This window comes from Budorcas taxicolor, chromosome 6, assembly GCF_023091745.1.
Source record: "Budorcas taxicolor isolate Tak-1 chromosome 6, Takin1.1, whole genome shotgun sequence".
In the NCBI taxonomy this organism is placed as follows: Eukaryota; Metazoa; Chordata; class Mammalia; order Artiodactyla; family Bovidae; genus Budorcas; species Budorcas taxicolor.
In genome coordinates, this window is record NC_068915.1 from 91468356 (window position 1) to 91480436 (window position 12081).

Genomic DNA, 12081 nt, shown 5'->3' on the forward strand with positions numbered 1-12081 from the left:
GTTTTTGTCTTATTTTTGTCCCTTTTAATTCTGTTTCATCATTATTGACATGCCATAGGATCAAGCATTATTTTGCTCTGTTGGTTACCAAAGCACTTTGTCAATTTTTTTTTTAAACCTGCCTATCACTTATTTTATTTTTTAATGTTTGGCTGTGCGGGGTCTTTTGCTGCGCGGGCTTTTCTCCAGGTGCAGGAATCAGGCCCTACTCTCTAGTTGGGGTGTGTGCGCTTCTCACTTGGGTGTCTTCTTTTGTTGTGGAGCACCAGCTCTAGGGTGCGTGCGCTTCAGCAGTGGTGGCTCACAAGCTTAGTTGCTGTAAGGTATGTGGAATCTTCCTGGACCTGGGATCAAACCTGTGTCTTCTTCATTGGCAGGCAGATTCTTAACCCCTGGACCACTAGGGAAGACAGCTTCATCAAAACATCATTTACTTGTTTACTCTGTTTAGTGTTTGCTTTCTGCCTCTGCCTTAAGCACCAGAAGAGAGTTTCTGTATGTTTTGCCCACTGTTACACCTTAGCTCCTGGAACAACTTCTGGCATAAAGCAAATGTTGAATTACTTTGTTGAATGAATTAGGACTTTTAGTAGACTTCATTTATAAAAAATGCTTCCCTGGTGACTCAGACAGTAAGGAGTCTATCTGCAATGCAGGAGACCTGGGTTTGATCCCTGGGTTGGGAAGATCCCCTGGAGAAGGGAATGGCAACCCACTCCAGTATTCTTGCCTGGAGAATTCCGTGGACAGAGTAGCCTGGTGGGCTACAGTCCATGGGGTCTCAAAGAGAGTCAAACACAACTGATTGACTAACACTACTCATGTTAACTCAGTTGCTGCAGTGAAGTAATTTTCTTTTTGGGCTTCCCTGGTGGCTCAGCTGGTAAAGAATCCACCTGCAATGTGGGAGACCTGGGTTTCATCCCTGGGTTGGGAAGATCTCTTGGAGAAGGGAACAGCTACCCATTCCAGAGTGTTCTGGCCTGGAGAATTCCATCAGTTTTAAAATTCACAGCAAAGCTGAGCAGAAAGTAGAGAGAGCGTCCATGTGTTCCCGCTCCTTGATTGCTTGCATAAGCTCGCCCATTGCCAATCTCCTTGTCCCAGTGGTTCATGTGTTACGAGTGATGAACCTACAACGACACATCCTTGTCACCCAAAGTCCATAGTTGATGTTAGGGTTCACTCTTGGTGTTGTACAGTCTCGGGTATAATGTCACGTAGCTAACCTTATGGTATCACACAGAATAGTTTCACGGTTCTAAACATCCTATGTGCTCTGTCTATTCTGCCCATCTATCTAACCACTGCTCTTTCTATTGTTTCCATAATTTCGTCTTTTCCAGAATGTCATAGAGTTGGAATCATCCCATATGTAACCTTTTGATATTGGCTTCTTTCCCTTATTAACATGCATTGAAGGTTCTTCCATGCCTTTTCATGGCTTGTGAGTTCATTTCTTTTTAGTGCTAAATAATATTCCATTGTCTGGATCCACCACTGTTTATTTATCCAGTGAGTTATAATTTTGTGTGTGTGAGCTAAGTCACTACAGTCGTGTCCGACTCTTTGCAACCCCATGGACCGTAGCCCTCCAGGCTCCTCTGTTCATGGGATTCTCCAGGCAAGAATACTGGAGTGGGTTGCTATTCCTCCTCCAGGGGATCTTCCCACCCAGGGATGGAACCTGTGTCTTTTACATCTCTTCCATTGGCAGGCAGGTTCTTTACCACTAGCCCCACCTGGGAAGCCCCCAGATAGCAGAAGAGGGCTATTTTCATTATTTTATCTATTTATTTTATTATTTATTAATTTTAGACACCCCCCTCAAAAAAAAAAAATGAGGTAAGAAGGCAGCAACTTCTAAAGGAATAAAACAGTTGCTTTGAGGGACTTGGAGTGGGTGCTGAAGATGGAGGTCGTGAGTGGCTTTTGGATGGAAATGGAGTTCTTTCAGCCCTTCACCCTCTGTTTCTGAATGCCCTCTGTGGCTGGCTGGGTGCTGGGTGCTGGAAGGTGTGGAAACAGGAAGTCATCCCTGCCTTCTGGATGCAAACGGTGGGAATGCGCATGGCCGCAGGCAGTGGGCGGGCTCTGCGGGAAACAGGCTGTTCACCTGTGGATCCTCCTCTCTCCAAGCAGATCAAAGAAGGGGGCAAAGCGGACCTGGTGAGCTCCAGACTGCGGGCTGGGGACGAGGTGGTGAACATCAACCAGGTGGCACTGAGCAGCTCCCGGAGGGAGGCCGTTTCCTTGGTGAAAGGATCCTACGAGACTCTGCGGCTGGTGGTGCGCAGGTAGGCAGGACGGGTGGACGCCAGGTTCCTCCTGCGCCTCCCCGTCCCGTGAAGAGCCTGTTCGTTAATCCTCGCCATGTGAATTTTATGGTACCCCAGCCCCCCTACCCCCACCCCCATCACCAGGTAACTTTCCTTTTTTCTTGCCCATCTTGTGGCCTGTGAAGACATTTTAGATATGTCTGTCTTGTGAAACCCTAGTTTTCCCAGCAGGTGTTGGCTTGGCAGGGTTCACTGTACTTTCCACATTTCTGGGCCTGATGGAAAGTGACCCTGATCCCCAATGTGGTCAGAGCTCTATGAGGTGTTGCCTCCCTGTGGGACCAGAGACAGCCCCAGGCTTGAAGACTTGGAGAGCATTCCACTTACCTGACCTACCCCCAGGGGTAGGGGATGTCGTCAAAACAAGTGAATTCCTGCTTTTGTTTGGTTTGTTTTGTTTCTCTGGTTGTGATAGTGATGTTTCCTTTGTTGGAAAAGGTTTGCCTTGTGATTGGTTTATGATGCCTTGAAGTTAGAAGCTTCCTAGTTCCAGGAGAACACCTCTTAGTGGAGGGAATTACCTGTGGAAGGAAGTTAAAACAGTTTTTGCAATCATTATATCAAACCAAGTATTGCTGGAGATGTTTTATATTAACATATATAACTACGTTCATTTAGTCTGCGCAGAATCTGGTGAGATAGCTATCATTATCCTCACTGTATAGGCAAGATGGTTAAGCAGGTCACTGAAGGCTTGTAAGTGGACAAGCCACAGAGGAGTCTAGATGCTGCTGGTCCCAGTTCACCAGGCCACTTGAGCCTTATTACCCTGACCTACTCAGTCCTGGGCTTACACATTTAGGTATTTCTTCATTAATCAGGTTTTGGCTACCTCACAGGGCAACTAAATGTTATAATATTTGAGGATGTTTAAGTTGGCTGGAACTTCAGGAGCCATTAATCAAGCCATGCCATTTTTAAGATGTTGACAGTAAGCTGGTCTTCTCGTCAGGCCTCACATAGTCTCTTAAGTCAGAGGTCTACAATCTCTGGGCTTCTGAACAGTCAGCGGAGGCATAAGATTAGAAAGAAAGTGAAAGTTGCTCAGTCATGTCCAACCCTTTGCGACCCCTTGGACTATACAGTCCGTGGAAGTCTCTAGGCCAGAATACTGGAGTGGGTAGTCTTTCCTTTCTCCAGGGGATCTTCCCAACCCAGGGTTTGAACCCAGGTTTCCTGTATTGCAGGTGGATTCTTTACCAGCTGAGCCACAAGAGAAGCCCAAGAATACTGGAGTAGGTAGCCTATCTCTTCTCCAGCGGATCTTCCCCACCCAGGAATCGAACCAGAGTCTCCTGCATTGCAGGTGGATTCATTACCAACTAAGCTATGAGGGAAGCCCAAATTAGAAATAAAGTGCACAGTAAATGTTATGCACTTGAATCATCCCCAAACCATTTCTCCATCCCTGGTCCATGGAAAAATTGTCTTCCATGAAATTGGTCCCTGGTGCCAGGAAGGTTGGGGACCACTGTCCTAGAGTTCCATTCACGCCTGCATTCATTTATTCCTCTAAGTTCACTGTCTGAGGCTGTGCTGAGGAGAAAAGCAGCTCCTCCCAACCACAAAAAAATAACAGCTGTGGGTATGGTCCCACCGTGTCCCCAGGTTCCAGTGACTCTCTACAGTGTGCTGGGCTGGGTCTGGTTTCTCTTCAGGGCCTTCTAACTAGACCTTGCTTCTCTGGTGGACAGTGATGCAACGTGGCTCAAAGCATAGGCGCCAGAGTCAGATCAGACCTGGGTTCAAATTCTAAGGCTGTCATCTTCTACCCATGTGATCTTGAGAAATTACTTAGCCTGGTTGGAGGTTCAGTTTCCTTATTTTTAAATAGGGATTAAAATAGCTACGTTACAAGGTGATTAGACCAATGTAATGAACTATTCTACATGGTTACTCATGGTAATAACAGATACCGCTGCTATTATTTTTATTATTTTTGGCCAACTCTAGGCATTATTTAGGGCTTCCCTGGTGGCTCAGAGGTTAAAGCGTCTGCCTGCAATGTAAGAGACCTGGGTTCGATCCCTGGGTTGGGAAGATAACCTGGAGAAAGAAATGGCAACCCACTCCAGTATTCTTGCCTGGAGAATCCCATGGACGGAGGAGCCTGGTGGGCTACAGTCCACGGGGTCACAAAGAGTCAGACACGACTGAGCGACTTCACTTTCAGGCATTATTTGTGGGTCAGTATTTGAGTAAAGCAAGCATTCATTCTGAACACAGTGACCGATTTCTCAAATAGATGGGTAGGAAGATTCAGAACCATTGGCCCATCCCATGCATCCAGAGAGTGTTGAAAGCTTTGAACTCACTTTGACATTGGAACCCAAAGTCAGTGTGAGAGCCCTAGCATGTATCTGTTGAGGACTGATGGCGGAATCCACACTCAGAATGTTTTGACAGGACTCTGGTTATCGATTAACCTCTGGAGAGGGTTGCCTTGTTTCCTGCTATGAACAGTAGTCATGCTGGCTTCCAGTTATGTCTTCCAGTTGATGGCGACATGAGGTCTGAATTATTTTGTCTAGCGGAACAGACAACAGACAGTCCTGGGATTGAAATCAGGCTTTGTCGTTTGCAAATTGTGTGACCTCAGGCTCTCTTTTATAAAGTAATAATGGGAAATAATAATAATTCCTGCCTCACAAGGGAATTGTGAAGACTTAATGTACAAAATCTAAGTACATAGAAAATGTGCACTGTTTGCTCATTATTATTCTGAATTAGGTTAGAGGCCAACAGTGATATGGAGTATTGTCCTATTACCGAACATGCTGGGTGCCTGGTTATCAAGAAGCCCCCACCTTCATCCTCTCATGGAATTTAGGAATGTTAATTCACATCATTGAAAGACATACACCAGAATGTCAACACATTAGCTCATTTTGAAGAACACAACTCTAAGTGGAATAAATATACCAAGGTGACCAAGAATCAGTATAATTTATCCCACAGGAAAACGAAATAGGAAGTCTGGCCATAACTAGGTCAGGAGGTTGCATGCTGATCTCAGGCTGAAGAGTGGGTCTGAGGCGCCAGAATGTGCTGGCCTCCCCGATGTTGGCCAGGTGGCCCGTCTTTCCACGAGGAATGCGTCTGCCAGGCAGGCCAGATGCCCGTGCTGCTGAATCAGGGCCCTTTCCCCTCTGGACCGCAGGGAAGCATCCTGCCAAAGCGCTCCTCTCCCATCTCATGACTTCTCTGCCCTCCGCTCCAAATCCCCTTTCTGATTGACACATTCTTTCTTTAGATATGTTAATAGGATCGATAAGGTTACTAAAGAGTCCCTGCACTCTGTGCTTTTGCTGTGGGAAACATTTTGTCTCTAAGATGCCTTTTGAATATGTCTTATCTCGTCTATTATGTGTTGGTTTTTAAAGTTGAACTCCCCGAAAGAAGGTAGTCTTTACTCCCCATACATCTTTACCAATTGAGCTCTCAGGGAAGCACATATTTGGAGATGGGGATTTATGAACGTGCTCTAGTAGATGTGGATGGACATTCCGCCCCTACATTGCAGAGAACTGAGTAGACGCCCTTATACTCTGGATTAATCCGGCTTTGTATTTAGTAGAGCTGTTGCTTTCCTGACATCTTACCTTTATATCTTGGCACATGTCATGTCCAGAAATGTCATCTCCTTTCACTTGATTCTGACAGAGAAACTTGTGATATTTCATTTACTTGTGTCTGACTCTGCGATCCCATGGATTGTAGCCTACCAGGCTCCTCTGTCCATGGAATTCTCCAGGCAAGTATACTGGAGTGGGTTGCTATTTCCTTCTCCAAGGATCCTCCCGACACAAGGACCGAATCCAGGCCTCCCACATTGGAGACAGATTCTTTACCATTTGAGCTATCCAGGAAGCCCATATTATTGACTAGCCTTTATTTTTTTCCTAAGTGATCTTTATATTTTTGAAGAAAAGATCTATGTGGCTTCCAGGAAATGTGATCAGGGAATCTGTTTCCTGGAGAAATCCTTTGTGTAGTGAAAATGTACATTTGTCGGCATTTCCATCTGTACCTGCCTCCTTTTCTCTTAAAGTTAGTTTTGGGTGGACAAGGGCAACACCTCAGGTTGGCAGGCTTCCTCATCTATCATAAATATGTCAAGAATGCAGATCAGGGTAGTGGTGTTTCTATAAGTTTTGAGAGTGTCTTACCCAGTGACCAGAAACAATCAAAAGTAAAAACACATTCTTAAAAGGCTACAGTGACAAGAGAAATGCAGAGTTTCAAGTGTGTTGTGGGTCAGTGGCCTTAGGAGATCTGCTGACCCATAAAGAAAGCAGGGTTTAGTCCTCTGGGAAGAGGGAGTGAAGGGGTGACGTGGATGTTCTAGGACAGAGAATGTGTCTGCTGCTGAGTACACAGAGGTCTGCAGCTAGTGGTGGATAAATGGAGAAGAAATGATGCGATGTGAAGTGAGCCAAAGAAAAGACCTTCGAAAAGGAAAACAAACATCTCCCAGTTGAAGGGAAACTGAAGAAGGAAGGACAGTACAAAGGATGTAAATTAGGAAAGCAGACAGGTACGCAAGCAAGAGTCAGTGCTCAAGACCCTCTCTAAAAATCAATGGAGACTTTATTTGGCAGATAGGTGTGATGCCCGTCCTAGAGCCACTAACATTTAGAATGAATGGAAAGCAAAGGCAGAGGAAAGGGTCTTCCGGTTTCATTTAAACCCCTGGGGTGATGCAAGGTGCTTTCAGTCCGGGGAGTACTCACTGTTGTTTGCAGATAACCTACATTTTAAATTAAAAAAATCAGAGGCTATATTTTCCTTTCAGAACAAACTGTTAAGGTTAACTGCTGGGGATGCATCTAATCTTGTGTTTTCACCCTGAGTTGGAACTCTGATTCCTGTCCTGAATCAGAAAAGCCTTGTAACCATTAGATTTATAACCTCAGTAGAATGTCCCCCAACCCTCATTTTTCTTGGCAAATCCAACCTCCCAAACTTCTGCATTAAGGTGCTAACTTTGCCAAATATTATCCTACTCCTAAGTTTGGTATCCATGGTTGGTTTGGCAAAGAAAAGTTTTGGGGATATTTTTCATTGTAAATGTTTTGTAATTTTTTTACAAGGCTCATGTAAGCCATTGGGAAGTAGAATGCATCCTTTCTAGGAGAAAGGACATGTGAGATGGTGATGCAGTGTTGATGCTGCCTGAAAAACAAGTCATTTAATTTATCTGATTCTCACCTTAAAGGATTGTAGTGAGAATTAAATGAGAAATATGTAGGTTCACTGTATAGTGTAGGCGATTGAAGAATGAACACATGAAAAGAAATTGTGTCTTTGTTAAATAAATTGCCTCTTTTTTATATTTATTTTTTTTGCTGCCTCCCAATGTCTTTTAAAAAATTATTATTAAACGTTTTATTTTGTATCGGAGTATAGCTGATTAGCAATGTTTGACAGTGCAGGTGGACAGCAGAGAGACTCAGCCATACATATACCTGTGTCCATTCTCCTCCAAACTCCTCATCCATCCAGGCTGCCACATAAGCAGAGTTCCCTGTGCTATACAGTAGGTCCCTGTTGGTTATCCACTTCAAATACAGCAGTGTGTACTGGTCCATCCCCAAGTCCCTAACTTTCCCTTCTCCCCATTCTTCCCTCCTGGCAACCATAAGTTCATCGTCTAAGTCTGTGAGTCTGTTTCTGTTTCGCTATAAATTGTCTGTTACAAGAAGCCCATCTTACTGTCTAGAGCATAGCACATGATTAGAGGTTCCATCGAATGGGAAGGATTTGTGGGGAAGTGGCCTTTCTGGGCATAGGAGGCAGCATGTATGATTCGGAACAGTAGACAGAGGGTGGGGAAAAGTGAGCCCCTTTTAAAATGAAATCTCACTCCTGAATCTTCCTGTTATCCTTGCAAATTTAGAATAGCTTCTCCCCTTCCCATTCATTTAGTCTATGAGCCTACATTACTTTACCAACAAAAGTCTGTCTAGTCAAAGCTATGGTTTTTCCAGTAGTCATGTATGGATGTGAGAGCTGGAATATAAAGAAAGCTGAGCACCGAAGAACTGAAGCTTTTGAACTGTGGTGTTGGAGAAGACTCTTGAGAGTCCCTTGGACTGCAAGGAGATCCAACCAGTTCATCCTAAAGGAAATCAGTCCTGAATATTCATTGGAAGGACTGATGCTGAAGCTGAAACTCCAATACTCTGGCCACCTGATGCGAAGAGCTGACTCATTGGAAAAGACCCTGATGCTGGGAAAGATTGAAGGTGGGAGGAGAAGGGGCCAACAGAGGATGAGATGGTTGGATGGCATCATCGACTCAATGGACGAGTCTGAGTAAGCTCTGGGAGTTGGTGATAGACAGGGAAGCCTGGCATGCTGCAGTCCATGGGGTCGCCAAGAGTCAGACACGACTGAGTGACTGAACTGAACCGAACTGATGAGCTGACATGTTAGAAGAGAACTTTTTTTTGGCTGCCCCATGTGGCCTGTGGGATCTTAGTTCCCTGACCAGGGATTGAACCTGGGCCAGGAAACTCCTGGGACTGTTGATTTTTTATTTGACTGAATATATATGTTTGAGGAGAAGAAGGAATAGTGAAAGAAGATCACATTTTACGGAAAAGTGAGATTGAGGAGAAAGGAGGGTGACTTTGTAAAACACAAGCAAACAACAGTCATTTGTCTAAAATACAAGTACTCCCAGGCTTCGTGACTTGCCCTGTGTTCGGACTCAGATTCCTGTCCTGAATCGAATCATCAGAATTAGCAGGGCCCAGAGGGAAAATCTGGGTCTTGTCCCTTTCAGCCCACAGCGCTGCCTCGAGGTAGGCAGGATGGAATGCATCCAGAGATGTGCAGGGACTTGCCCAAGGCCACGTGCAAGTAGCCTAAAGGGGCATGGAGGTCTCTGAGGAGGAGGTTTTAGGGCTTTTGGCATTTCAAGCAGTGAGCTAGTGCTTTTCACCTGGCTGCCTTTTCCCTTAGAAATATTTGTGATGCTTAAAAGACAGGCAGTGAGACTTCCCTGGTGGCCCAATAGTTAAGGCTCCTCACTGCCAATGCAAGGCCACAGGTTTGATCCCTGGTCAGGGCATTGCGATGCCATTTGGCACCACCAAAAGATAAAAAGTAAAATAAAAACCTCTGAGGGTTAAGAAAAAAAAAATTGCAAATTAAAAAAAAAAACAAAAACAGGCAAAAAACAAACCCAGAAAAACCAAATAAACTGATTTTTAACTCATCTAGGAAAAACTAGATTCCCTACTGACCTTGAACTTCCTGGGCAGTTCGGAGGAAATGCATTTCACTGCTCTGTGCACCCTGCTGGCTGGAGGCTCTCCATTAGTCTCTGGAAATAAAACTATGTGTTGCCTTACAGCTGCTACCTCCCTCCAAACAAAAATGGTGATGAAATTAAGTTCACCACCACCCTCGACCCATGCTTCCCAGAGCAGACCATCCCACATTTCTGAGGGTTAGCAGCATAATTCTTTTTATAATCAGGAGGATGACTTAATCGGAATGGAATGGGATGGGTGGCTCCCACACCTGCTACCTCCGTGTCAGGTTTCCATGAGCTTTTTATGTCTGGATTGAGTTGTGAGACTGTAACTCGCCAAGGATTTGCAAGTCAGTGATCTTGTAAGAAGAATCTGGTAATGAGCGCCATGCTTTAAAGGTCCTCTTAAAGAATACAAAATTAGTTCCAATAACTATTCATTAAAAAAGGAATTTTTGCAAATCAGTTCCTTTTCCAACTCATGGTTACATTTTATTTCAAACGAAAGAAAGAAACACTTTCTTCCATATTATCACTATGCCCTCCCCATGTTCTGCACACATTTTTGCCACCTACCTGCCCCCACACCTGCCCTACTCTTTTCCCTTAAAAAAGTGGCTATATTCTTAAAGCATCTTAGTCTTACTTTGCTTAACCACCTAACGTCTTTTTGAAACTAAAACAATTTAAAGAAATAGTTCATTAAGAGCTTGGAAAAGCAAATTGAAAAGTAAATCCCTCTTTTTAAAGCAACACAGTCTGAAGGGAGGGTGGAAACTTTTCCAGAGCATGAAAAACATCTGTTGTGTGTTTTTTTTCTTATATATTAGCTGTCTTTAAGCCAGCCTGTGCCGCCTCAAGCTGCCAGTTCTCAGATATGAGATGACAAACAGCTTGGGAAGAGAAGTCCATGTCATGGGGATTCCAATCGCAGCTCTGCTGTGTGCTGGTCATGGTACCGGGAGCTCAGATCAATCCCTCTGAGGTTAAGTTTCTTTTTCTTTTTTTGTAAATTTATTTATTTATTTATTTATTTTTGGCTGCCTTGGCTTCTCATTGCGTTGGTTTCTCTTGTTGCAGAGCACAGTCTCTAGGCACGTGAGCTTCAGTTAACTGTGGCTCCCAGGCTCTGAAGCACAGGCTCAATAGTTGTGGCAAACGGGATTAGTTGCTCTGAGTAATGTGGGACAACCCAGATCGGCAGGTGGATCTTCAACCAGTGGACCACCTGAGAAATCCCCGACTGCATTTCCCTGTGTGTGTCAGTCATTTAGTCGTGTCCAACTCTTTTCGACCCCGTGGACTGTAGCTCGCCAGGCTCCTCTGTCCATGGAATTCTCCAGGCAAGAATACTGGAGTGGGTTGCCATTCTCTTCTCCAGGGGATCTTCCCAACCCAGGGATCAAACCTGGGTCTTCTGCATTGCAGGCAGATTCTTAACTGCCTGAGCCACCAGAGAAATATTTTCTTATGATTGTCCTATTTAATGCACTAATTTGACTTGTTAGTGTAAATGAGGGCATAGGGATTTTAACTTTCTGATTATACCCTTTTTGCTCAGAGGAAATATAGTTTGAAAGACAGTACCAACTAGGCCCAAGTTCAGAATAAGGATTCAAAGATAAAGACCATATTCTCTGGAGAGCTTGAGTAGGAAGCGTTCTGATTCCGAAATACATCAGAGCTCCTTGGTGGGAGGCTGAATACGAAAGATGACCCTCAGACTGCAGAAGGGAGCTCTGAGACAAGTGTCTTTCATCTCCTGGTGTATGAAATTTTAAAATGGCTAGGTTACATGGGCACATGTATGCAGCACAGGCTGAGTAATTTGAAAAGGTAGTGTTCTTAAGCACAAGGTGTGGCCTTTAGGGAAAATCATGATGTCAAAAGATAACTCTCGGGTAGACAGGCAGGAGCTGAGGACAAATAGAAACAGAACAATAATCTTTTTTTAAAAATTAATTAATTGACTTATTTACTTATATTTTGGCCACACTGGGTCTTCATTGCTGCGAGCAGGCTTCCTCTAGTTGTGGCGGGCAGGGCTACTCTCTAGTTGTGGTGTGTGGGTTCCTTATTCTGGTGGCTTCTCTTGTTTCAGCACACGGGCTTAGCTGCCCCAAGGCACGTGGGATCTTCCCGGACCCAGGGATCAAGCCTGTGTCCCCTGCCTTGGCAGGCAGATTCTTTACCCCTGGACCACCAGGGATGTCCAGGGACAGTAGTCTTTTGATAGACAGTTGCAAAATTGTTCTTAAAGCTCTAGGCACTCGGTGACAACAAATATGGCCTCTTCTATCTCACCTGGACCCAGAAGCCCCATAAGAAAGATTTTTGTCCCTTGCGCCTGTGTTAGTTGCTCAGTCATGTCCATCTCTTTGAGATCCCATGAACACCCCAGTCCATGGGATTTCCCAGGCAAGAATACTGGAGTGGGTTGCCATTCCCTCCTCCCTTGTAAGTTCCAAGAATTGTCTC

At 44.7% G+C, this 12081-nt stretch overlaps 1 protein-coding gene across 1 annotated transcript in view; it reads left to right on the plus strand.

Annotated features, from left to right (window-relative positions):
- Positions 1-12081, plus strand: part of SHROOM3 (shroom family member 3) — a 328306-nt gene that overhangs the window by 116496 nt on the left and 199729 nt on the right. The window contains exon 2 of the mRNA XM_052642061.1: positions 2143-2297. Coding sequence (XP_052498021.1) covers positions 2143-2297 — 155 coding nt within the window. The remainder of the gene's footprint in view (positions 1-2142; positions 2298-12081) is intronic.